Source organism: Neofelis nebulosa, chromosome 17 (genome assembly GCF_028018385.1).
Source record: "Neofelis nebulosa isolate mNeoNeb1 chromosome 17, mNeoNeb1.pri, whole genome shotgun sequence".
NCBI lineage: Eukaryota > Metazoa > Chordata > Mammalia > Carnivora > Felidae > Neofelis > Neofelis nebulosa.
Window position 1 is genome coordinate 11,643,183 of NC_080798.1, and position 25,587 is coordinate 11,668,769.

General features: G+C 60.3%; 2 protein-coding genes and 1 long non-coding RNA gene across 7 annotated transcripts; 1 reads left to right on the forward strand and 2 right to left on the reverse strand.

The window, feature by feature from the left end:
* The first annotated feature begins 109 nt into the window (after positions 1–109).
* ERCC2 (ERCC excision repair 2, TFIIH core complex helicase subunit) lies at positions 110–16,551 on the forward strand. Of its 2 annotated transcripts, none has more exons than XM_058706398.1 (23): positions 110–196; positions 516–615; positions 2,184–2,261; positions 2,340–2,402; positions 2,597–2,710; positions 5,569–5,685; positions 5,772–5,888; positions 6,110–6,233; positions 6,329–6,425; positions 6,617–6,750; positions 6,827–6,995; positions 8,705–8,823; positions 11,093–11,162; positions 11,247–11,316; positions 11,403–11,504; positions 13,020–13,083; positions 13,705–13,826; positions 14,942–15,034; positions 15,135–15,207; positions 15,466–15,536; positions 15,648–15,791; positions 15,929–16,072; positions 16,433–16,551. In XM_058706398.1, the coding sequence occupies exons 1-23, from the start codon at positions 192–194 to the stop codon at positions 16,523–16,525; spliced, it is 2,283 nt and encodes a 760-aa protein (XP_058562381.1). In that variant the 5' UTR covers positions 110–191; the 3' UTR covers positions 16,526–16,551. The 2 variants fall into 2 exon arrangements, with proteins under 2 accessions (XP_058562381.1, XP_058562383.1); XM_058706400.1 differs by lacking the exon at positions 110–196 and adding an exon at positions 290–420.
* Positions 12,386–13,709, reverse strand: LOC131498896 (uncharacterized). The gene is made up of 2 exons (XR_009255628.1): positions 12,996–13,709; positions 12,386–12,891 (listed from the first exon to the last, which is right to left on the reverse strand). It is a non-coding gene; the product is annotated as an uncharacterized LOC131498896 (long non-coding RNA).
* On the reverse strand, positions 16,527–24,741 carry KLC3 (kinesin light chain 3). 4 transcript variants are annotated; one of them, XM_058706401.1, is made up of 12 exons: positions 24,612–24,741; positions 21,068–21,333; positions 20,341–20,571; positions 19,961–20,030; positions 19,387–19,606; positions 18,956–19,043; positions 18,781–18,882; positions 18,184–18,357; positions 17,569–17,659; positions 17,262–17,368; positions 17,011–17,074; positions 16,527–16,825 (listed from the first exon to the last, which is right to left on the reverse strand). In XM_058706401.1, the coding sequence occupies exons 2-12, from the start codon at positions 21,323–21,325 to the stop codon at positions 16,527–16,529; spliced, it is 1,704 nt and encodes a 567-aa protein (XP_058562384.1). In that variant the 5' UTR covers positions 21,326–21,333; positions 24,612–24,741. The 4 variants fall into 4 exon arrangements, with proteins under 4 accessions (XP_058562384.1, XP_058562385.1, XP_058562387.1 ...); XM_058706402.1 differs by lacking the exon at positions 24,612–24,741 and adding an exon at positions 24,248–24,311; XM_058706404.1 differs by lacking the exon at positions 24,612–24,741 and adding an exon at positions 17,452–17,492 and having other exon boundaries at positions 16,588–16,825.
* Positions 24,742–25,587: the final 846 nt, after the last annotated feature.

The following is a 25,587-nucleotide window of genomic DNA, read 5'->3' on the forward strand; positions in this document are numbered from 1 at the left end:
CCGCCCCCCGCCCCCGCCCGCATTGCAGTGCGCACGCGCATTATCCCCCGCCCCAGTAGAGTGACGGGCGGCTTCAGCCAATGGCGTCGTGAGAAAGGTGGAGCGGCACCTCGTGGACGCCCCACGGATCCCGGTCTCTGAATATTTATGAGGGAGGCGGGCCAACGCCGCTTCTCGCCGAGGCCGGCGCCATGAAGTGAGAGCGGGGTCGGGGTTCGCTGCTCGCCGGGGTCTAAAAGATGGGGGGGACCAGTGGGTGCGCCCGGGGCCCGGGCGGGGCGCGGGGGTGCGGGAGGAGTGGGGTGAAGTTAGCCGCGGGGCCCCACGGGGCGGTAACGAGGACGGTCAGCGAGGAGATGCCGAAGGGACCCGCGGGTCCTGGGGAAGCGGGGGATGCTCGGGGGGACCGGCTCCCGGCAGGTAACTCCTCTCGGCCGGACGGCAGGGGAGTGTGGGGGCTGGAGAGGGGCCCAGGGGGCGGGGGACTGACCCTGCCCCCCACCCCCCGCCGCCAGGCTCAACGTGGACGGGCTGCTGGTCTACTTCCCCTACGACTACATCTACCCGGAGCAGTTCTCTTACATGCTGGAGCTCAAACGCACACTGGACGCCAAGGTGGGGGGGCCCGGCCCTCCGCTTCCCACCTGACAAGTGGGACGGCCACGCGTGCCTCTAAGACTGAACTTTCTGGACGTCTAGGTTTTAGGAATCTGAGGTCCTTGGGAGGCCAGCGCTCCCCACACTCCTGGCATCTAAAATAATAGTTCATAAAAGCAGCACCTAACATTTATCAGAGGCTGCTGCGCTGCTTTAGAGCCGGCTCTCGGGTGGGAAGCCTGGACCCACAGCCGTGTGCAGTTGGGTGAATCACTTAATCTCCCTGTTGCGCGCTTTTCACGCGTGTGAAACGGGCTTAGTTAAGACTGCCTACCCTCAGAGGTTAGTGTGCAGGTTGTTAGGAGTTAATTCGGTAAGTGAGGCAGCAGTTCTTAACTGGGGATGATTTTGACCGCCCGAGGCAGTGTCCGGAGACATTCCTGGTTGTCCTACTAGTGGAGGGGGGCGGGTGCTACCGGCATCTAGCAGGTAGAGGCCGTGGACTCTGCTAACCATCCTGTAGTGCGTAGGACAGGCCCCCTCACCCCACAGCCAAGTAGTATCTGACCCGTAAATGTCCAGAGAGCCTAGGTTGAGAGATTCTGATGGAAGACCCTTAGAAGCAGAGCCAAGGGCTCCTGGGTGGCTCAGTTGGTTGAACTTTCCACTCTGGCTCGGGTCGTGATCTCTGGACTCCCGATTTCTAGCCCCGCATCTGCTCGCGACTGTCTGCATGGAGCCTGCTTTGGATCCTCTGTCCCCCTTTCTCTCTGCCCCTTTCTCCCTTTGTGCGAGCACGCGCGCTCGTTCTCTGTCTCTCTCTCAAAAATAAACGTTAAAAAAAAAAAAAAAAGCGTCAGGCACAGGGTAAGTGCTGTAAAAGGGTTTGCTAAATTAAAAGGCAGGTCACTACCTGTCAGTTACCATGCTAAATGTATAACCCTCAGTTTCTCATTAGTCCTCACAGTAATTCTGTAAGGATGTGCTTAGTAGGCCCATTTTATTTATTTACTTATTTTTTAAAAATTTATTTGCTTTTTTTTTTTTTTTTTAATTTTTTTTTTCAACATTTTTAATTTATTTTTGGGACAGAGAGAGACAGAGCATGAACGGGGGAGGGGCAGAGAGAGAGGGAGACACAGAATCGGAAACAGGCTCCAGGCTCCGAGCCATCAGCCCAGAGCCTGACGCGGGGCTCGAACTCACGGACCGCGAGATCGTGACCTGGCTGAAGTCGGACGCTTAACCGACTGCGCCACCCAGGCGCCCCTGCTTTTTAAAGTAATCTCTATACCCAGTGTGGGGCTCAAACTCACAACTCTGAGATCAAGAGTCTCCTGCTCTTCCGACTGAGCCAGCCAGGCGCCCTTGGCCTGTTTTAGAGATGAGAATACCAAGGTCAGATGGGTGAAGGCACTTGCTATGACCACTCAACAACAAAGAGGTGGCTAAAGTGGGGTTCAAACCCACTGTCCCTGGGGCCTAGACTTTTAACTGCTGTTGTCCCTCTTATTTCAAGATGGTGGCATTCTGGGGGCAGTCCCCAGAGTTTGTGTCCCTGAAGTTCTGTCTCTCTCCACATGCAGGGTCATGGAGTCCTGGAGATGCCCTCAGGCACTGGGAAGACCGTGTCCCTGTTGGCCCTGATCATGGCATACCAGAGGGTAAGTGACCCCTGGGCCCGTGGAGGGGGAGGCAGAGGGAAGGGATCCAGCAGGGGCTGAGCCCGTTGTCATCGGCAGGCATATCCACTGGAGGTGACTAAACTCATCTACTGCTCGAGGACTGTGCCTGAGATTGAGAAGGTGAGCCAGGGCCAATCCCCGGCCAAGGCCAAGTTCTGCAGGACTTGTTGGTCCCTCTGGTGGTTGCTCCTGTGGCTGGGGGGTGTTTGAGAAGCTCCTGTAGCTGGAGGGTGTTTGAGAAGCTGGGGGAGGGGCGGGGCCAGGCTGGGCAGGGACTTGTGCTGGAGTCCTCCCCCCCTCCTCCACGGGAACAGGTGATCGAAGAGCTTCGAAAGTTGCTCCATTTCTATGAGAAGCAGGAGGGTGAGAAGCTGCCGTTTTTGGGGCTGGCTCTGAGCTCCCGGAAGAACCTGTGCATTCATCCCGAGGTGAGTGCCCTTTTCTCCCCTTTCCCCACGCCTCAGGGTTGGGGAGACCGCCATCCAACCAGGAATCCTAGATCCCTAGACCATACCTCTCAGGGTGATAGGCAGGGACCACACGCAGAATTCCCTCCTCACTCGTCAAATTCTGAGTGCTCATTCGCGGCCCAAACGCACATCCTCCCTAGCCTGAGAGAGGTTAAAAAGGCACTTCCTGGAATCCAGCAGGCCTGGTTTCCTGGCTCTGAAACTTAATAGTCCTGTATTCTCGGATAGGTGGTTTCTATAGTCAGACTTCAGTCTCCCTTTCTGTAAAATGGGGGTAATTAGTTACCTGCTTCATATAGCTGTTGATAAGATTGGGCAAGGAGGTAGGGGGGTGGGTGAAATGGGCGAAGGGGGTCAGAATGTACAAACTTCCAGTTATAAAACACATAGGTCACGGGGTTGTAACGTATAGCATATTGACTGCAGTAAATAATACCGTATCATATATTTGAAGGTTGCCAAGAGTAGATCTTAGAAATTCTCATCGTAAGAAAAAATTGTGGGGTGCCTGGCTGGGTCGCTCAGTGGAGCATGCGACTCTTGATCTCCGGGGTCGTAAGTTTCAAGCCCCGCATTGGGCATAGAGCTTCCTTTAAAAAAGAAAAAGAAAAGGAAAAGAATTGTAACTATGTGGTGACAGATATTAGCTGACTTACTGTGGTGGTCATTTTGCAGCATATACAGGCATCGAGTCCTTACGTTGTACAGCCTGAAACTAACATAGTGTTGTGTGTCCATTATATCTCAATAATTAAAAAAAAAAAGATTAAGGGGTGCCTGGGTGGTTCAGTCGGTTAAACTCAGGTTATGATCTCACAGTTCGTGGGTTCGAGCCCCGCGTCGGGCTCTGTGCTGACAGCTCAGAGCCTGGAGCCTGATTCAGATTCTGTGTCTCCCTTTCTGCCCCTCCCCTGCTGGCACTGTGTCTCTGAAAAATGAATAAATGTTATACATAAATAAATAAGTAACTGACCGAGCGAGGTAATGTACGTATAGCCCTTAGCATGTGCAAAAATCTAAAACATGACAAGTGACCATGCTATTTACACAATAATCTGTGACACATAGAATATTACTTATTGTTAAGTTACGTTACAAAACCCTCGGGGCTCACGGCCAAGCAGTGTTCTAAGCACTTTGCGTGTGGTAAACGCGTGGAATATATATCATGACATTATTTTTTTTTTAATTTTTTTTAATATTTATTTTTGAGACAGCATGAATGGGGGAGGGTCAGAGAGAGAGGGAGACACAGAATCCGAAGCAGGCTCCAGGCTCTGAGCTGTCAGCACAGAGCCTGACGCGGGGCTCGAACTCACGGACCGTGAGATCGTGACCTGAGCCGAAGTCGGACGCTTAACCGACTGAGCCACCCGGGCGCCCCTCATGACATTATTTGTGAGAACACGAGACATGATAGATGAGGTCGGTGATCATTAGAAGTAGCTCCAGCCTTGGGGCTTAACCCCACGCGCTAAAGATTCTTCAAAGCTTGATTTTTTTAAAAAATTGAGGTGTCATTGACATACAATGTTAGTTTCAGGTGGGCAGCATAAAGATTTGGTACTTGTATAGTGTGCAAAATGATCACCATGGTTAAGTCTAGTTATATGTATCACTTTATATAGTTCCAAAAAATTTTTTTTGTCTCGTAATGAGAACTTTTCAGATCTCCCTTAGGAACTTGCAATAATGCAGTACGGTATTATGAACTATAGTCTCCGTGCTGTATGTTACATCCCTAGAACTCAGTTGTTTCAAAACTGGAAGTTTGCCGTTTTTCATCCCCTTCACCCGTTTCTCACTCCCCTCCCCTGGCAACCACCAATCTGTTCTTTTTTTTATATATAAAGATTTTTTTTTTTTAAATGTTTGTTTATTTCTGAGATAGAGACAGAGCATGAGCAGGGGAGGGGCAGAGAGAGAGGGAGACACAGAATCCGAAGCAGGCTCCAGGCTCTGAGCTGTCGGTACAGAGCCCTACTCAGGGCTCAAACTCACAAACCGTGAGATCATGACCCAAGCCCAGGTCAGTCGCTCAACTGACTGAGCCACCCAGGCGCCCCTAAAGATTTTTTTTTTAAGTTTATTTATTTTGAGAGAGAGCGCATGCAAGCGTGTGAATGGGGGAGGGGCAGAGAGAGGGAGAGAGAATCCCAAGCAGGCTCTGAGCTCTGCCAGCACAGAGCCCAACGTGGGGCTCCCATCTCACGAATCGTGAGATCATGACCTGAGCCAAGATCAAGAGCTGGACGCTTGCCCAACTGAGCCATCCAGGTGCCCCTAAAGATTTTATTTTATCACTGTTACTGTTTTTAAGTTTATTGGTGAGAGAGAGAGAGAGAGAGAGCACACGAATGTACAAGTGGGGGAGGGGCAGAGAGAGAGGGAAAGAGAATCCCAGGCAGACTCCACACTGACAGAGCAGAGCCCAGTGTGGGGCTCGAACTCATGAACTGTGAGATCATGACCTTAGCCGAAGTCGGGATGCTTAACCGACTGAGCCACCCCGGTGCCCCAAGATTTTATGTTTTAAGTAATCTCTATACCCAGCATTGGGCTCGAGCTCACAATCCCAAGGTCAGCATAGGAGTCTGGCAGTTGCTCCCCTCTGATACCTCCTCGGTTAAGTTCGCAAGCATCTTAACTGTTTAATAACGAAACAAGTTGAGGTTCGAGTTTCCCCACAATTCCCGATTCTCACCCCAGACGGCCGGGACAGCTCCCCATCCCACGTAGCTGGTAGGTGTAGAGCGCCAGGGTCGAGGAATGCTTGAGCTTCTCGGTGCTAAGATGCCCCCCGCCCCGGCCGCCAGGTGATGCCCCTGCGCTTTGGGAAAGACGTCGACGGGAAATGCCACAGCCTCACGGCCTCCTACGTGCGCGCACAGTACCAGCAGGACCCCAGCCTGCCCCACTGCCGCTTCTACGAGGTGCCCGCCGAATGGGCTGAGGGAGGGAGGGCAGGAGGGTAAGCGGGCTGCAACAGCCGACCTCCCTGACCCCCGCTCCCCCCCAGGAGTTTGACGTCCATGGGCGCCAGGTGCCCCTCCCTGCTGGCATCTACAACCTGGATGACCTGAAGGCCCTGGGGCGGCGCCAGGGCTGGTGCCCCTACTTCCTTGCCCGCTATTCGGTGAGAAGGCTGGGGGGCTGGGCAGAGGGCCGGGGGTGTGCGTTACGGCCTGCCTGCCTGTTTGTCGGTCTGTCTGTCCATCAGCTCGTGTTTGTACCTTGCCCAGGTCTGGCCTGGCAAGACATGCCTTTGCATCTATGAGCCCGTGAGGGAGGCGGGTGCCGGTGGGGGAGGGGTGGGGGGGGCAGGGCCGGGGTAACCCTGCCCTCCTTGGCCCCTAGATCTTGCACGCCAACGTGGTGGTTTACAGCTACCACTACCTCCTGGACCCCAAGATCGCGGAGCTGGTCTCCAAGGAGCTGGCCCGGAAAGCTGTCGTGGTCTTCGACGAGGCCCACAACATCGGTGAGGCGGGAGGCAGAGCAGAGGAGAGACTCAGCCCCTCCGGCCGCTGCTCCGGCCGCCCGCCTGAGCCCGGCTCTCCCCCGTCTCCTCTCTAGACAACGTCTGCATCGACTCTATGAGCGTCAACATCACCCGCCGGACCCTCGACCGGTGCCAGGGCAACCTGGAGACCTTGCAGAAGACGGTGCTCAGGTGGGGGCCTCGGGTGGCTGCCGGACCTGAACGCCCACCCTGCGCCCTGCCGTCTGGTTCCCAGCTTCTCCCGGGCCCCCGCTTTCTGCCCGACTTACTCCCGGGGACACCGGGCCTATCCCAGTGCCCCCCACCCCCCCCCAAGATGTCCCCCACTCTTCCCACACTCGATCCCCCCTCCCCCCGCCCAGGATCAAGGAGACCGATGAGCAGCGTCTGCGGGACGAGTACCGCCGCCTGGTGGAGGGGCTGCGCGAGGCCAGTGCGGCCCGGGAGACCGACGCCCACCTGGCCAACCCCGTGCTTCCCGACGAGGTGCTCCAGGGTGAGCTGCCGCTCCCTGCTGCCACCTGCCCCCGGTCCCGCCCTCCCCGGTGGTGGCTGATTGCGTCTCCCCGCAGAGGCGGTACCCGGCTCCATCCGCACGGCCGAGCACTTCCTGGGCTTCCTCCGGCGGCTGCTGGAGTACGTCAAGTGGCGGCTGCGGGTACAGCACGTGGTGCAGGAGAGCCCCCCCGCCTTCCTGAGCGGCCTGGCCCAGCGTGTGTGCATCCAGCGCAAGCCCCTCAGGTGCGGCCCCCCCACGGCCGGGGGCGTCCGGTCCCCGCGGGGGGTTCGGGGCCTCCCCGAGCCCCGTCCTCGGTGCCCGGGGCCGCCGCGTGGCCGGTGTCAGGAGTCAGTGACGGGCGCAGAGCGAGCGTGTGCGGTGACTCGGCAGACCGGGCAGATCCCCCGGGGAGGTCGGAGCCGGCCCCGCGTCCCTGTGTGTGTCGGGCGGGAAACCGGCAGGCAACGCGTGGCTTAACCAGAGAGCTTGATGGAGGCGCGACTGACAGAGGCGGGCAGGGCAGGAGGTCCGACAGGGGTCCTGGACCCTCGTCCGGCTCAGGTATTTCCGCCTGAGGCCACCGTGGCAGGGGAGGGACGGCCCCGGAGGGGGCTCCTGACAAGCTCCAGCAGGGTGGGAGCTGGGGGCAAATGCTGTAGGTCCCCTGGACCCCTGTCGCCTCCTACTGGTGCTTCTCTTTGTCCCCAAGAAGCCTGATGGCGGGGACCAGGACCCCCCCCCCCCCCCCCCCCCCCCCCGCCAGGCAGTCTGGCGGGGATCATCCCTAGCACGGAACAAGCAGAGAATGGACCTGGGAGAGGGGTGGGGCCTCCTGTACTTTCCTTTGGCTGTTTTGCATTAAGTCATTGGTCTTCTCCGAACCTCAGTTTCCTCCTTTGTTCCAACGGGTAGGAGGGCCGTCACGTTCCCTCCGGGTTTCTGTGGTGGCGAAACGAGAAAGCGCTGACAGAAGTAACTTACTTGCCCTGTCGTGAGCACTGGTGATGCGCTAAGCACTTCACACTCTGCATCTTGTGGGAGCTCGGGAGGGCGCTCCTGTGCCGCAGAGGAGCACGGTGTGGCCTAGAGAGGGGAAGCCGCTGCCCCGGGGTCACCCGGCACTTTGTGGGCCAGTCGTGCGAAGCCAGGTCCTTAGGGCCCCAAAGCCCCTCACTGCCCTGCCTCTAAGGGGCTGGGGCGGCCCTCAGGGTGGCTCTGTCTGTCCCCAGACCAGGATGACCAGGGTGAGCATGGCTGGGATGGGGGAGCTCAAAGGGGGCACCTGATCCAGCCGGGGTGGGGACGTACAGATGACAGGCTTGAAGCGGTGGCATTCGGAGGCAGGTTCTAAAGCTCCGAGCATCCCCTGGGCTCTGAAACCAGGTGTTCCCGCTCCATGACCCGCCCTTGAGGGGCGACAGCCTCAAGCCTGACCACCGGTCAGGTGACTGGGCGGCCTTGTGTGTGAGGGCTGGCGACACGGCATATGTGAGGTTGTCCTCTGTGAGTACGCGGGGCTCTGATGCTTGGATATGCCACCACGGTGGCCAGGTGTGACTGACACGGTGTGACAGGTCGTGGGTGTGAGCTGCATGCGGCCGTGTGGGATTCGGGCTGTGACCGGGATTCTGGGGGTGCTCGTGGGTCTCCTCTTTTGACCAAGAGCCTGCACGGGGTGGTGTGGCCGTGTGTGACGTATGACCGCGGGAGTCTGGACGTATGATGCGTGACTTCTCTGCGTGCGCTGTCCTACGGCTGTGGCTCTGCGTGATGGGCAGTTGTACGGTGTGGGGACACGGGGGTGACTGAAACAGCCCCGGTCTCTGCCCTCACGGAGCACCCGGTCACCCGGGGAGACCGATGTGTGACCGAGTGCTGGCGAGGGCGGAGGAGGTCGCCGGTCCTGTTGGCTCTCTGCCGCCACCCTGACCCCGTCCGGCCTTCGCACCAGATTCTGCGCCGAACGCCTCCGCTCCCTGCTGCACACCCTGGAGATCGCCGACCTTGCCGACTTCTCTCCCCTCACCCTCCTCGCCAACTTCGCCACCCTCGTCAGCACCTACGCCAAGGGTAAGCTCATCTTCTCCTACCTCTGCCAGGCCCCCCCGGCAGGTGGAATCGGGAGCCCGGCAGAGTCCAGAGAGTTGTCAGTGAGACTTAGACTTTCAGGACCTTGTAGGGCTGGGCTCGGGAGTTTGGGCTTTATTTCAAGCGCAGTGAGGATCCACAGATAGTTCTTGGGTTAGCGCAAGCCTCGTGCTCAGATTTGTATTTTCTAGCTTCGAAGTGGAGTAGGATGGGGGACGAGGCCAGAGAAACTCTGTGGGGTCCCTCACGCTGTTGGGTGTGGTAAGGAGTGGGCCTTTCTACTGCCGGGAAGTAGGGAGCCATGGCAGGTTCTGAGCAAGGGAGGGGTAGGGGCCTGGGGAAGGATGGGAGGACGGGAGGGGCTGGAGAGAGATGTGGGACCTGGTGTCTGGGGTGGGGGGGGGCAGGGAGGCAGGGGGGCTGGGGAGCAAGGAGCTGAGTGCATGGCTCAGGTTTCCAGCTTGCCAGGGAGAGGGGATGTTGTTCCCGTTCCCGAGGCTTTACTGGTCAGCACGTGTTAAGCTGGCCAAGGGCTCAGTCTGATCCCCAGGGATTACTGCTCTGTCCCGGAAACCAGGTCAGACTTCCTGACACCCTGCAGCAGGATGGAGAGTCTGTCCCCCCACTCGGCGCACATCAGTAGCAAGTCCCACTACAAGCTTCCTTCTGTATCCCTCCCTCCTGCCCCAGCCCACCTTCTTCCGGGGCTGGCTTTCTCGTCTCTCCCCTTCCACTGGCGCCTCCCGTTCTTTGACCTGGAACATCTTGCCCGATACTCCTCAGCCCCCAGCTACCTCCTACTCATGCTTCGGTTTAGCTGGTTAAAGATGGCCCCTGTTCGAGGAAGCCCTTCCTGACCCCAGGCTGCGTCGGGCTCCCCTCCTCTTGGCTCCCCTCTCCCAACCCTCTCTGGTCACCAGGTCACTCACTGGGGACAGGACTGTGTCCCCATCATTAGACTGTGAGCCCTGAGAGGGCAGGGCCAGAGCTGTCTTGGTTCCCACTGTGTCCCCAGTACAGAGCTGGGCATAGAGAACTTGATTGTTTTCTTTTTTAACTAGGTGAAATTGAGTATGTGAGTTCATTCATTCACCTATTTTTTTTTTTTTTTTTTTGATGTTTGTCTTAGTGTGTGTGCATGCACACACAGGAGGGAAGCAGGGAAAGAGGGAGAGCGAGAATCCCAAGCAGGCTCCGCACTGCCAGTGCAAAGGGGCACAAACCCCCAAACTGTGAGATCATGACCTGAACCGAAGCCAAGGGTCAGTGGCTCAACCAACTGAGACACCCAGACGACCCCATTCACCTGTTTTGTTTTTTTTTTCCAACAAACAGGCCAGGCCCCGCACTGGGGAAGTGACAGGAATCAAGAGGGAGGGACCTCATTTCTGATCTCCTGGAACTTATATTGTAGAAAGGAAGACAGGTAGCAAAGACTCAGATAAGAAAGATAATTCTAAAAAGGGATCGTTTTCATGAGAAACAAAAACATTGCCGTGTTGGAGCATGCCTGCGGTGGCTGGGGTGGCCAGGGGAGGCCTGAGGCGTGGACATTTAAGCTGAGTCCCAAATGACCAAATGGAACCAGCTGCCTTGGGAATCTTTTCGGACTGTGGGTCCAGCAAGTGCAAAGGCCCCAGGGTGGAGTGAGCCCAGTGGTTTTTGAAAGTTAGGCAGGAGGCCTGTGAGTGAGGAAATGGGGTCAGCGTGGCAGGGTCCTAGATGATTTTGCACCTTGAGAGGGGTGTGGGGAGCTATACCGGGCTTCTGAGCAGGGCGGGAATATGACCTGACTTAGGATTTCACAGGGTCTCTCTGGCTGCTGGGAAGGGAGCGGGGGTGGGAGCTGGAAGCCTAGTGAGGTGGTGACTGCAGTGGTCCAGGCCAGAGGTGATGGTCTTGGGAAGGGGGTTGGAGGAGTGGTCAGGTGGCAGATGGGCTTTGGAGGCAGAGCTGACCAGCCTGATGGGTTGGATAGATCTGGGGGAAAGGCTCCAGGTTCTGGCTTGAGTGGCGGGGTAGGTTCTCGAGGCTCTGGGAGAGTCAGGAGTAAACCTTCAGTGTTCTCTGTTCATGATGCTGAGTGGGTGTGGGCTCTGGGAGAAACGGACAGGTTGGGGCGTATGTTGGACTCTGGATGCCTGGGTCTTAAGCTGGGGCAAAGGGTTGGTGGTCCAGGTCACTGATGGAGGAGGGTGTGGCCAGGTGGGCGTGGCTCCGACTGGTGACCTGGAATCTCGCTGGCTCGTAGGTTTCACCATCATCATTGAGCCCTTTGATGACCGGACCCCCACCATTGCCAACCCCATCCTGCACTTCAGGTGAGACCCCACCCCAGTGGGGGGTGTGAACGGACCACAGGGGCCCCAGCGTGGCCCTCAACACCCTCTTCCTGCTTCCTGCAGCTGCATGGACGCTTCCCTGGCCATCAAACCCGTGTTCGAGCGCTTCCAGTCTGTCATCATCACTTCTGGGGTGAGGACCCTTTTCTGTCCCCAGCCCTCCACTATGGGGTTCCTGGCCCAGTCCTGCTGAGGTCCCGCCTGCTGTCTCTGCTATAGACGCTGTCCCCACTGGACATCTACCCCAAGATTCTGGACTTCCATCCTGTCACCATGGCAACCTTCACCATGACGCTGGCCCGGGTGTGCCTCTGCCCGATGGTGCGTGGGAGAGGGTGGATGCTGGGGCAGGGGAGATGGGAATGGGGGCCGCCTTTCCTCCCTCTGTTCTGTTGCTCAGGCAGGAGAGTTTTACAGCTGAGGGCACAGACTCTGGATTCAGAGACAGACCTGGGGTTGATGTTACTTCTCCCGGTAGGGAGGACTTTCCAAGCCTCAGTTTCTAATCTGTAAAATGGGAATGCATCCTCTCTGATGTCCCAGGCTGCTTGAGGGGATAGTGAGATAAGGGGCAGAAAACGCTTCTGCAGCCCAGGGCCTGCCAGTAGGCACTCAGTCAACATCTCGGTTAACGTGGCTTTGCATGGTTCGTCATTGGGCCATAACGTTGGTGAGTGACCTTTTTGCTTTGCCTCAGTTTCCTTTGTAAACAGGTATCAAAACATGGGCCCTCCGTCCTTTATCTGAATCCCTTGGGCCAGATGTATTTTATTTTTTTAAAGCTTATTTTGCAAGAGAGAGAGCGCGAGCAGGGGAGGGGCAGAGAGAGAGAACCCCAAGCAGGCTCTGCACTGCCAGCACAGAGCCCAGCGTGGGGCTTGAACTCCCGAACCGTGAGGTCATGACCTGAGCTGAGATCAAGAGTCAGACGCTTAACCAACTGAGCCACCCAGGTGCCCTGGCCAGATGTATGTTAGAATTGAGGCTTTTCCTGGGGCGCCTGGGTGGCTCAGTTGGTTGTCTGACTTCGGCTCAGGTCGTGATCTCACTGCTTGTGAGTTTGAGCCCTGCGTCGGGCTCTGTGTTGACAGCTCAGAGCCTGGAGCCTGCTTCAGATTCTGTGTCTCCGTCTTTCTACCCCTCCCCCGCTACTGCGCGCTCGCTCGCTCTCAAAAATAAACATTAAAAAAAAAAATTTAGAATTGAGACTTTTCCAGACTTTAAAAGCAAAGCACGTGCCGTGTGGTATGTAAACATGGCCAGCGGGGTCTGGGCAGCTCCCTCCAGTGCAAGTCGTGTTTTAGCAGGAAGAGGTTTTAAGACGTCAAAGGGAGGCAAGCCGGGACTCTGAACAGACTCCGGTCGGAGCAGCTTCTGCTGTCGTACGTGTTTGTGCCAAATTCGAATAGCTGGAGTTTCTGGAGTTTTTTGGCTCTTGGAATTGCCCTTGGGGGTCGTGGACCGGTGGTGACCGCGTACTGCGTTGCGGTTTTGTGGAGGTGCCCGGGGAGGGACGCGCCAGGGGCTGGTGGCTGTCGAGGTCGGGGTGACACGTTCTCCTGGAGCCGCCTGACCTGGAGGCTGGGGCCGGTAGAACACCCTTGCTGGTTAGCGACACGGACAGACGGGTTCAGTCCTGCCTCTGCCGTTTATCTGCCGTGTGACCTTGGGCAGGCAACTCACCTTCTCAGAGCCTTAGGTCATTCATCTGTGCTGGGCAGATAACGGCGTAGCTGAGGGTTCGTCCAGTGACATTGTGTCTATAAAACGCCGGCAGCTAACGCATTAGAGTGGTGACTGCCGGTTGCTTACCGTGATGGCTCTCGCTCTCTCCAGATCATCGGTCGGGGCAATGACCAGGTGGCCATCAGCTCCAAATTTGAGACCCGGGAAGATATCGGTATGCTGCTCGCGGGGCTGGGTGCATGGGTTGCGAGAGGGGAGGTGTATCAATGGGCTGAGTCAGGCCGCAGTAACAAATAGCCCCGAATCAGAGTGGCTTCACACGGAGGGTGCTTCTTGCTTGTGGTGTGTGCCATTGTGGGTTGGGCGGGGGGCCTCCCCAGGTGTCCCCTCCCTCTGGGCACCTTCACTGTTGGACACATCATGGCGGTGGGGAGATGTGTCGGGAGGGATCCTGGTGATCGTGCTGTGCCTCCTAAAGGCGTTCGGCCCCCAGAAGTGACTCCCGGCCACTCATTTCATTGGTCAGGACGAGTCACGTGGCCACACCTAACCTGAGGGGTCCGCCCACGGGGCTGGAAAGAGAAGCGGAGCGTGTGTGAACAGCCCTACAGCTGGCCTCAGTGGGGCTTCTGGGGACCCCGAGTTGAAGATAGGGCACTACAGGGGCGCCTGAGTAGCTCAGTCTCAGCTCAGGTCTTGAGCTCAGGGTCGTGAGTTCAAGTGGAGCCCACTTTAAAAAAAGAAAACAAAAAGCCAAAACCAGGGCATTAGATAGGAGCGCCCTGACAGGGAGTGGGGAGGAGGAAGACCGAGGCCGCCCTCTGACCCCTCCCAGCGGTGATCCGAAACTACGGGAACCTCCTGCTGGAGATGTCCGCCGTGGTCCCCGACGGCATCGTGGCCTTCTTCACCAGCTACCAGTACATGGAGAGCACCGTGGCCTCCTGGTACGAGCAGGTACGCCCAGCCGCCCCCTCCCCGGAAGTCCCCTCTCCCCTCAGCGTGTTGGTTTCCTTTGTCTTGCGTTCTGAGTGGCGACGGGCACCACAGGTGACAGGACAGCGTGTGGAACACAGCGAACAGTTCGAAGAATACACAGTGTGTACCCTTGCACGTGCCTCTCCCCCCTCCCCCCCTCCAGGTTAAAAACTCGAGCCCCTGCTAGGCAGTGTGTGGGTGAGGTCATGGGCCTTCTGGAAAAGGGGCTCACCACAGCTGGGCACCGGGTGGCTGCTGTGACCTCTCTCCTGGTGCACCATGGCCCAGCTCTCGGGGGGGGGGGGGGGGGGGGAAGCGGGCACTTCCTGAGGGCGAGATGAGAGAACATGGCTGATCCAAGGACCCAGGAACAGAGCAAGGGGGGGAGGGGGAGGGGCCTCATCCTCTTGGCTAAGACCTTTGTCTTGTCCTCACGTGGGCGCTTCCCACACGTTGGGGAAGGTGGCTTCTGGCCACCTGAATCCACATCCTGAGTGGTGTCCTCTTTAAGGGCCCAGGGTCATGAAGGTGGTCTCGTGTGTGTCTTCTAGAAGCCTTGTAGTTCTGGCTTTCACATCTGGGTCTGTGAGTTACCTCAGATTCGTCCTTGTGTAGGGGGTAAGGTCAGGGCCCAGGTTCTTTTTTCTCTGTGTGGAGAACTGGAAAGCACTCTCCCCACTGGAGACGGACACAGGTACAGATGACCTGTGTGGGGGTGCGTTTCTGGACCCTCTGGTCTGTCCCCGTGTCCGTCCTTGATCTCAGTTAAATGCAGTGTCACAAGAAATCCCTGGGCCGCCTCTGTTTGGCTCTGCCTGACCTACATCAGCCTCTCTACTAACCACCAGCCGGGGGCCGGAGTGTCCCAATGGGCCACTTCGGGGCATATGGCTGCCCCACTTGTCCAAAGGATGGCGTGCGGGGGTTGCCCCCCCACCCCCCGCAGATCACAGAGCTTCCCACGAGGAAGGCTGAAGGAAGGTGCAAGGCTGGCGCACAGGAGCTGGGGCAGAGCTGGGTTTAGCCAGGAGGCCTGTGCCCTTAGTCCACTTCCGGCCCACCCGCAGCCCGACCTGCCTGGTGTCCTTCCCTAGGGCATTCTCGAAAACATCCAGAGGAACAAGCTGCTCTTCATCGAGACGCAAGATGGGGCCGAGACCAGTGTCGCCCTGGAGAAGTACCAGGAGGTGGGTAGGGGCGTGGGGGATGCCAGGAGACTGCGTGCAGAGGGCCTGAAGGAGGCGGCTCCGAGGGCACGCAGCTCCTGTCTCGGCCTCCCCTCCCCAGGCCTGCGAGAACGGCCGCGGAGCCATCCTGCTGTCAGTGGCCCGAGGCAAAGTGTCCGAGGGAATTGACTTTGGTGAGTGGACTAGCTCTCCCCCCCCCCCCCCCCGCCCCCGTGTCTGCGTGGAGCTCTGGCTGTTTCTGGTCCCCCAGGGGACAGCACCCTCCCCCCTCGCCTGCGCACACACCGGGATCTCCCCTTCCTGAGTCCCGAGTACCCAGTGGGGCCCTCGGAGCGTAGCCGCGCCCTTCCCATTGAGACCGCACAACCTCCTGGCCCACGCGAGGTCAGGCCACCCGGTAACCCCGTGCCCCTCCTGTGCTCGCCCCCCAGTGCACCACTACGGGAGGGCCGTTATCATGTTTGGTGTTCCCTACGTCTACACCCAGAGCCGGATTCTCAAGGTGAGCAGCCCCCGGGGGCGCTAGGATGTTAGGGCCCCTCGGGCCAACCCCTGGAATGGGTGCCGGGTGGAGGGGGCCGGAGGGACCGCTCTGCCACCTTCTCACCGGCAGGCGCGGCTGGAGTACCTGCGGGACCAGTTCCAGATCCGAGAGAACGACTTTCTCACCTTCGATGCCATGCGCCACGCAGCCCAGTGTGTGGGTCGGGCCATCAGGGGCAAGACGGACTACGGCCTCATGGTCTTTGCCGATAAGGTGGGGGTTCAGGGGCCTCTGGCTGCCAGGGTGCTCCCCCCTTTTCCAGAGGGTGAGGGAGGCCTGGGCTCCCCCCCTCCCCCAACACCCCCAGGGTCCTGATGTCTATCCTTTCTCCCTTGCCTGCCTGCCGAAAGCGGTTCGCCCGGGCAGACAAGCGCGGGAAGCTTCCCCGCTGGATCCAGGAGCACCTCACTGACGCCAACCTCAACCTGACGGTGGATGAGGGGGTCCAGGTGGCCAAGTACTTCCTGAGGCAGATGGCTCAGCCCTTCCACCGGGTGAGCTGGACGTGGCTAAGCCCCTCGTCCAGGAAGGTCCCTTGACTTTCTCCCCAAGCCCTAACCCTAGCCTGCCCCCCCCCCCCGCCCCCGAGAGGCCTTTGGAATGGGGGCCCCGTGGGGCGTCTGTAGTGATCGGGCAGGGGTGTGGGAGTCCGGCCGGCTCCCCCCTCCCTCCCTCAGGCCTGTCTTGGCCCGCCAGGGGATGGTATGTTCCTCTCGTACGGGTGTTTCTGAAGCCCCAGTAGGCCCGATGCAGGCCACTTCCTGTCACTGCTGGTGCTCAAGTCTTGGATCCCTGAGTCCCGTGGGGAAGCGCTGCACCGCCTGCCCCTGGCCTGATCGCTCCGTCCCCTCCAGGAGGACCAGCTGGGCCTGTCCCTGCTCAGCCTGGAGCAGCTGGAATCGGAGGAGACGCTGCGGAGGATGGAGCAGATTGCTCAGCAGCTGTAGCTCAGCGGCAGCAGCCCGGCAGTCGCCCCGGGTCCTTGCACGAAGCCGCAGGCGGACGCTCCTGGCTTCCGAATCTACAGCCTTTAATCGCAGGAGGAGAGCGGGGCACAGCGAAGCCCGATACCCCGGGGGCCCCCCCAGGGGAGAGGTCATCCGGGAGCTGAAAGGCCACCCCCCGCCCCTCCCCCACTCTTCCTGAGAAGCTGGAGCCGTGTGGTCCTGTCAACTTCAGCGGGGGCCCAGGTCCTGGGTGCTGGCGCTGAGGGTCCGAGCAGCCTCGCTCAGGTGCTGGTTGGCGGACTGCGGACAGGCACGTGGGCAGGACGAGGCCTGGCTCCAGTCACCGTGAGGGCCGCCCCCCAGCGTGCTCACTAGCTGGTCCATCCCGGTCTCTGTCCCCACTCTAGCCTGACCGGACCCAGCCTTGCCTCTGGGTCTCCCAGCGTGGCCCCCTACTCCAGCCTTGACCCGAGTGCCCCCCTCACCTGGGTCCCTGCAGCCTTTGGACCATCCACGTTCAGCATATTGAGCGACATGGCTCTCTTCATTCTGTAAGAAGAGGGGGAGTCCCGGAGGGTCCGGCTCCCGCTCTGGGGAAGACCGTCCCAGCACCTGATCTGACTGTTCGTGTCCCAGAGCGGATGGGAACCATAGACGGTTCTCGAGCAGGACGGGGTGGGGTGGGTTGCGGAGGCTGTAGCCGTCGGGCTCTGTGCTGACCCAGTGGACCACTCACCCTGCTGCCCCAGCCACCCCCTCGCCTCGGAGACGGGAGACCAGCTTCTCGCTTCCACGCCGGAGGGACTCGCGGAACTTGGAGAATGAGCTGCTCCGACGCAGGGGCTGGGGAGGGCACCGGGGAAGGGGTCAGTCCCCGCTTCTCAGCCAGGCCCCACCCCCGTGGCGGAAGCGAAGCCCATCCTCACCTGCTGTTCTGCGTCCCCAGCCGTGCCTGTGGGGGGGGCTCCTAAGAACAGATGGGGGACAGTGCAGTGGGGACACTGAGAAGTCACCGGGGGGGGGGGGCGGGGAAGGGGGCTCACCCAGAGGGGCAGGCAGGTCTTCCCGGCTGAGGATCTCTTTGTACAGCTCTTCTGCCTGCTGGTACTTGTTCTGTTTCAGGTAGGCCGAGGCCTGCGGGGAGGGGAGGGCCTGGGTGATCTCGGCTCCGATCTACCTCCCTGGGCCCGGTGTTACAGGAGGAGCCAGACGCGTCCGCCCCCAGCCTCCCACCTAGTGACCAAGGGCAGGTGACTGGTTCCTGCTCTGCCTTGGGCTAGTGACACCACCTCTTTGTGCCTCCGTTTCCTCGTTTGCAAAATGGGACGGTAACAGCACCTCCCTCCTAGGGCCCTTTAAGAAGTGGAGGGTACCGGGAAGGTACTAAAAAAGGGGGGGGGGGGGCTAGAGCTCAATAAATAGGACACTGACGTCTTGGCCCCACCTATGTGCGTGGTTTCCTGATGTTTCCATGTCCTTCCTGTGCTGAGCGATCTCGAGCTGAGGCCAGGTTGGAGAGGACCCCCTCCTCCAGGGGCTCAGCAGAGGAGGGGGGATCCTGGCCTCCAGCCTGTCCCACCCTTGAGCCAATGGGGTTCCCTCCCGAGGGACCCTGGCAGTCCGCCCCAGTTTGTACCTGTGCCCCGCCATGCCCTCACCAGGTTGTTCTTGGTCTTGGCCACGTTCGGGTCGTGGGGCCCCCCCAGGGCCTCATAAATGCTCAGGGCTCGGGCATAGTGCTGTTCCACCTCCTCGAACTTGCCCTGGTTCTGGCAGAGCAGGGCCAGGTTGTTGAGCTGCTTGGCCACGTCCGGGTGGTCGGTGCCCAGGACCTAGGGGTCAGTGGGATTGGTGGGCCACGTGATGCCAGCAGCCGTGATGGGGGCCAGGAGTTAAGGTTTATAGGATCAATGGGGAGAGTTGCGGGAGGGTAGAAGTCACACAAATGCCATTTATCGGGTCACAAAATCATGGGGGGGGGCGGTCTGATGGGGTTGGAAGGTCAGGACCGGGTTGGAGGGCACATGAGGGGATTTTTAAGGAGGATCAGAGTCGAGATCAGGTGGAGCTCACCGAAGGTCAAGGGTAGTGAGTCATGCAATGGGGTAATTTAGGCTCAAACTGGGTGCTCATGATATCAGATGGCAAGGACATCATGGGATCAGGGTTCCAACGCGAGAGCCACTGATTTGAGCGCATCAGGATCGAGTGGGAAGGGGCAGGGGACTGTGCTGGGCAGGGGGTGGTGGCAATACCTTCTCGCGGATCTCCAGGGCACGCTGGCACAGCGGCTCGGCCTCCCGGTAACGCCCGCGCTTCCCATAGAGCACAGCCAGGTTGTTGAGGGTGGCGGCCACCTGTGGAGCAGGGGAGGCAGGTCAGGGGTGGGAGGCATGGCCCCGCAGCCCTCACTCCTCGTCCCCTCCTCACCGCGGGGTGCTCGGGGCCCAGCGTCTGCTCCCGGATCTGCAGGGCATCGTGGAGAAGGTCTGTGGCCTCTTTGTACTTGTTCTGGTCCCTGCGGGGTGGCCCAGGGACGGAGGGGGCGGTCAGCTGTGCTGGGTAGTACTTGGCTGAACCAAGCGGGGTGGCACCACCTTTCCACGGTCCCTTCTGGGTCTCCGCACCTCCCAAGTCTAGCACAGGGTCCCTTTACCCCCAGATTGCCTCCAACCACCCCAACGTCTCTTCCCTGTGTGTTGGGGTCTGTTGCCCACGTTCTCGGATTCCTCTTTGCCTGGGTTACAGTGGCTACAGTGGCTTCCCCAGATCCCTCTCGACGCCCCCACCCACCAGTCCAGGTGCCCCATGCTGGCTCCCCTGCCCCCAGCAACGGGTCCATGGCCGACGGCGGCCCTCACCGGTACACCAGCGCCAGGATGTTGAGCATGGTGGCCACGTCAGGGTGGCAGTGGCCTGAGCTCCGCTCCAGGTCCTCTAAGGCCTGGCGGCACAGTGGCACGGCGACCTCGTAGCGGCCCTGCCCTGCGTACTGGATCACGAGGTTGTGCAGGGTCCGAAGGCGGGCGGGGATCTCATAGCCCCCCTGCTGAGCGGCTGCGGCCCCCACTGCCTCCGGACCTGCAGGTGGGGGGCGTCGAGTCACTGCAGGTCTCCTACCCCTCCCACCCCACGAAAGGGAGCGCATGCACCCCCAGAACTATAGCTGCCTCGCAGCCCCACCGGCCGCTGGGCTGACGTCTGAGATCGGGATCGCAGGCGTCTAAGTGGTCCAAGGGCTGTGAACATGGGGTCTACCCGGGGTAGGGGTAGGCAAGGGTGGAGGGCTGGCTTCACGGCGACCAGCCTCCCCTGCCAGCTGCCACCTGCCCTGGCCCAGCCACTTACTCCCGATAGCCGGCCCCGAGGCCCACATCCCTGCCTGGAGACCTTGGGGGCTCACGGCCCCACCATCGCGTGCTTCCCCACACCCACCTTTCCTCTCTTCCTCCTCACTGGGGAACAGGGAGGCCAGGCTGTCCCGGCGAGGCGGGGATTCAGGCCGCTGCAGAGGACAGGAAAGCGGGGAGTCATGAGGGCTGGGAAGTTTGTTTTAGAGACCGGGGTCCTGGATCTCAGGGTTTGAGGGAGGTAGCGTTCAGGAGCCTCGGGAAGTTTCTGGAGGGCTCGGGGAGGATCTGGAGAGGGGTGTGGAAGCTGGGGGGCTTCTGTGGAAATTCAAGGGGGTTCTTTGAAGGGTCTATGGTGCTGGGGGCTCCGTGGAGAGTGCAGGTCTGTGGGGTACCTAAGGAGGGCCAGTAGGGGGGGGGGGAGGCAGCGCATTGTGGCCCTGGCCCCCGCTGACCCTGAAGCACCTGGTTCTCCGCGGGCGGGTCATACTGCCTCAGCTGCCCTAGGAACTCGAGGTGGCTCTTCTCCTCCTCCAGCTGGGCCACGGCCTCCTCGCTGGCCCTCAGCCGTCGCTGCGTCTCCTCCAGCTCCTCCCGCAGCCACGAGTTCTCCTGGGCCAGCCGCCGGGCCTGCGCTCGCAGCCGCTGCTTCTCTGCCTCCAGGGAGCCCACGTGCGCGGACAGGGCCAGCAGCACCTGTAGGGGGTTGGGGAGCAGGAGCCGGTCCCCACCCTGCCAGACAGCCCCTGGTCCACCCCCGGGGCCTCCGATCGTGCCAGCGCACCCCCATTCCACCCAAGATCCCCCGGATTCTACAGAGGCCCTTCCGTGTGACCCCCAAGGATACATACGCAGAGGCTCCCAGGGGCGTACCCACATCCTGCCCAGGGACCCTTCTGATTTTACCTAGGCACACAAATTATGCGTAGGGACACTTCACATTCTGCCCAGGTAACCCCCAAAGTCTCCCTAGGACAAGTTCTATAGACGGCCACTATCTGGTTCAGGGGCCCCCGTCCCACACAAGGACCCGGTAATGCTGCCCAGGGACCCCTAAGCCTAACCCAGCCTAGGCCTTCCCTGCTCCAGGCTTCCCTCCCCCACCCCAACACACCTGCCCCCTTCATCCCTGGGCCTCCTCTCAGCTCCGAGCCTCCCCCGCACCACAGCGGGATCGCCGGTCCCCTCATACCTGGGCCTCACCCAGTCCCAGCTCGATGGCCTCCAGCGCGTGGCTCACCACCTGCTGCTTTTCTTCCAGCAGCTCCAAGCCCGCCACCAGGCCCTGCCCTGCCAGGGCCTCCGCCAGGTGCCTGGCCAGGCCACGGTGCTCCGCCCGCAGGGCCTCCAGCCCCTGGACCACCTGCCGCGTCTGGCGCACCAGCTCCTCGGCGCTCAGGCGCTCCGGGCCCAGCGCCGCGTTTCCGGGGGCCGCCACCTGCACGGACATCGCCGCTCCTGGGGGCGGCAGGGATTGGGGGATCGTCATTGCCGGAGCCAGGCAAGCCAGCCCGTCAGCCGCCAGCAGGACCCTTCCCGACTCTCTCCCCAGCCAGCCAGCCCTCTGCCTCCGTGCCCTCCCCACGCCAGCCGGCTCCCTGTCCCACACCCATTCCAGCAACTGGAAACGTTCTAGTCTAGCTTTGCCTGTCCTCAGCCCAGGGCCCTGCCCTGAGGGCAACTCCAAACCCCGTGTGCAACTAACCAAAAGAGGGCAAACGGTGGTCTTGTGGCCTCTCACCTGCCCTGAGCTCACCTGGCCAGGCCCCTCCACCCCAAGGGCCCCAGGTACCCTGGCCCAGCACTCCGGGCTATGTGACCTGGGACTGGAGGCGCCCTCCTCCTATGTGACCTGGGACTGGAGGCGCCCTTCTCGGCGTGTGGGGCGGGGCGTGTGGAGGCAGCAGCCTCTCCGTGAGCTCATTCTTAGGGTGTTTTTGTTGGGAACCAGTCAGACCACTGGGGGTGGGGTGGGGCCCGGAGATGAGGGCCAAGGGGCTGGGGCACCAGAAGCAGAGGAGCCCTCTGGAATTGGGGGGTCAGGAAAGGGGGGGCCCATGTGTCAGCTCCCGGGGCCTGAGATGCCGACAGATCCCAAGGGAACAGGGGCTCCGCCCTCCACGGCAGATGGGCTCCGCCAGCCCAAGGCATGTTGGGACACACGTGTGGCAGGCACGGCCCATGGATGTCACATTGGCCATGTGACAGCTCAGAGTCCGAGGCCTAGAGGGTGACGCGTGGGGGTCTCACATGTGGCGCTTCATGTGGTTGTATGTGGGTAACAAAGTCAGTGACACAGCTGGTGGGGCCTCTGGAACCCTCAACCGACTGAGCCACCCAGGCGCCCCACAACCTCCCTTCTTAATCACACAGGGTGGCACACATATTCTCCTCTCAGAAACAGAATACATGCTCTTTCTTTTTTCAAATACAGCACAACACATACCTAGTTTCTCAGAAACACACACGCGCGCGCACGCACACACACACACACACACACACACACACACTCCCTTCTTAAATATATAACGTGGGGTGCCTGGGTGGTTCAGTCGGTTGAGCGTCCGACTTCGGCTCAGGCCATGATCTCATGGTTCGTGAGTTCGAGCCCCACACTGACAGTGGGGAGCCTGCTGGGGTTTCTATCTGCCCTGACTTGGTCACGCTCTTTCAAAATAAATACATTAAAAAAAAAAAAAAACAACCCTAATGCAACATACTAACTCGGGCACACACACATAGACAGAAATAACACATGTACGCTTTCCTTGTGGAACTCCAACCCAGCACAAAAGTATATTTTCCTCTCAGAAGTAAAAACCAACAGGGGCGCCCGGGTGGCTCAGTTGGTTAAACGCCCGACTTCGGCTCAGGTCATGACCTCGCGGTCCGTGCGTTCGAGCCCCGCGTCGGGCTCTGTGCTGACCGCTCAGAGCCTGGAGCCTGTTTCGGATTCTGTGTCTCCCTCTCTCTCTCTCCCTCCTCTGCTTGTGTTCTCTCTCTCTCTCTCTCTCTCTCTCTCTCTCAAAAATAAACAAACATTAATAATAAAACGAAATAAAAGCCAACACACACAGAAACTCTGTGCCCCCTCACTAGTGAAAATACCATCAATCCCAAATCACATTCAGCCTCCTCTCGTGCACTTTTACCCATGACATCTCTCTCCCACGCTCATATGGTCCTGCAAGGAGCTAACTCTCCATTATATGCTCATTGTCTCCTCCAGGGGTACGAGAGCGCGCGCGCACGCACACACACATAAAGTCCGGATTCACTGTGCACCTTCCTCCTTCCTCCAGCACCCCCCACCCCCTGCCGGGCCAGCCAGGGATTCACACACCCACGCAGCACACACACGGACACACAGAGCTTCAAGCGTGGACGTGCAAACGACCCCTGAACTCAGGCTCCGTTGTGCCGTCACAAGCAGGCGCCCACTGTGGGCACAGACAGCGGCGGAGACCCGCAGAGGCGGATCCGCGGCTTGGACACACACCCTCTCACGCACACGTCACTTAAGCGGCCGCTCCGTCGGAAGCAGCCCCGCGGTTCGGGCACCTACGCACGTGCTCCCAAACCTGTGCACTTAGACACACGGTCAGGGGGTCGCGGAATCATGGATTTTATACACCGTCGGCTCTCACTCGCCAGCCATCTCTACGGATACGCGTGTCTCTCGCTATACGTACATACGTGCCCGCACGCCACGCCATACTGCGTGTCACGCCTCCCACACGAGCCCCACGAGACAAAGTCACCGTCCCCCAAGTTCACGGAGAGGCAGCCTGACGACCACAACCACCGTCCCCACCATTTTGCCCGCGTGGACTTCCGCCGAGCCGAACGCTCTTGCTGGCGCCACCCACCAGCTTGACCACAGCCACACGCCACGTGGCCCGCCGCCTCGACACACACCGGTTCCCGCACTCGGTACCCGCCCCCCCCCCCCCAAACAACAAACTCCCTTTCGCACGCTCAGCCCCGTGCGCACACGCTCACGGCCGACGGGGAGAATCACACAGCCACCCTGCACGTCCGCGTGGGTCCCCCCCATCACCCACCCCTCCTCCACCCCGCCCGCACCCTCACACCTAATCCTATAAACAGTGCAACTGCGCCCCACACCCGCAGCGCCCCCCGCCCCCCCGCATGAGACACACCGTCCGAGGTGTCGCCCACGTTCCCATCTCTCGGAAGCCGTTCCCCGTCATCCACGCGGTCCCTCCGCGCCCCTCCCAGGGCGACCCCGCCCGTCCGTCGCCCTTTCTCACCCACACCCACGGCCTGACACCACCGCGCCCACACCGGAGCTTCGCACACCGTCTCTCCACACACACACACACACACACACACACACACACACACACACCTGCATCAGGCGGCCCCCATCATGGCCAGCCCCCCAAACCGCACACCTTACCCCTGGCCGTCTGACCCGGCCGACCCCGCGCACCCGGGCTTCCCCCGCGGCGCCCGGGCGTCACAAGGGCCCCCCCCCACCTTCCCCAGGCCCCGCCCCGTCTTCGCTCCTGTTTACCTGCGCACGGGGGAGGGGGCGCGGCCCCAGCTAGGCCTCCAGACCCGGGGAGCTGGGGGGGTTCAGGGGCCCCAAGGCCCGTCCCCGTCCCCAGGCCGGCGGGCCCAAGGGTGCGCCGGGCCCCGGCCCTCACCCTCCGCCCCCGCCCCCATCCTCGAAGGCCCCCGGACCCCCCGCCCGGCACCTCGGCGCCCACCTGAGCGCGGACGGCTCCGGGACCCGCTCCGCCGCTACGCGCCCGCCCGCGTCCGGCACGCCGCGCTCGCCCCGCCGCTCCCGGCGGCGCCCCGGGTCTCCGGCCGCGGGCGGCTCCTCCGAGGGGCGGGGCGGCCTGGAGCCCCGCCCCCGCAGGTGAGGCCGGCCCCGCCCCCCGCCCGGCTCCACCGGAGCCCCTGCGGTCCGGGCCCTGCGGGAGCAGCACCACCGCGCAGGCCGAACCCGCAGGCCGCGGGGCCCGTCGAATCTGAGGATGATTCCGGCGCAATGGAGTCCGGCCAGCCGGGTCTCAGAGAAGCTGGAATGTTGGAAACTTTGGATCCCAGACCGATGGCTTTCTTGCAGGGCCGGCCGCTCTCGGCCCCCTCTGCCCACGGATCCCATCCGTCCGTCTGGTAGCTTCCCAAAGGCCGCTTCGTCCCAGAGCCCTTCCCCGACTGCCCCTTCTAAATGACACTGTCCCACCAAAACACTCCCGCATTCCCCGGCTTGATCTGGTTCGCAAAACTTCTCAGGGCCTAAAATGATTCTAGGTAACGTTATGTCCTATCGCTGTGTCTCATCACGTGGTTGGCGAGGTGATGTAATGGCTAAAGCTTGGGGTCTGTGTTCAAAGTTGACTTCGGCACCCACTGGCTGCGAAGCCCTTGGACAAGTAACTTAAACTCTGTGTGTGTGCCCAACGTGGTGAGTCTGTAAAATGGGGATAGTCAAAGGCTGCCAGGGTTGAATGAGGTCATATATAGATGGGACTCTGTATTGTCAGCATCGGATCTTCAACACTAGAGCGGATCCTGGTGCCAAGTATGTGCTCAATAAGCAATTTGTCGAGCAGTTGACTGAGTGAAGTCAGGTCTTAGAAACGTAAATCGGCCAAAGCTGGGCGCACAGGATTTTCACATCGTGGAATTCGGTTCAGCTGGAGGCGTTTCCATACTCCTGCCGTACCCGTCCCT

Coding starts and splice junctions, on each gene's coding strand:
- ERCC2 (XM_058706398.1), top strand. Junction 13,084..13,704: donor TGAGACCCGGGAAGATATCG/GTATGCTGCTCG, acceptor GACCCCTCCCAG/CGGTGATCCGAAACTACGGG. Junction 15,208..15,465: donor GTCCGAGGGAATTGACTTTG/GTGAGTGGACTA, acceptor CTCGCCCCCCAG/TGCACCACTACGGGAGGGCC.
- KLC3 (XM_058706401.1), bottom strand. CDS start 21,325: ATGTCCGTGCAGGTGGCGGCCCCCGGAAACGCGGCGCTGGGCCCGGAG. Junction 20,031..20,340: donor ACCCGCCCGCGGAGAACCAG/GTGCTTCAGGGT, acceptor TGTCCTCTGCAG/CGGCCTGAATCCCCGCCTCG. Junction 18,358..18,780: donor CCCTGGAGATCCGCGAGAAG/GTATTGCCACCA, acceptor ACTGACCCCTAG/GTCCTGGGCACCGACCACCC.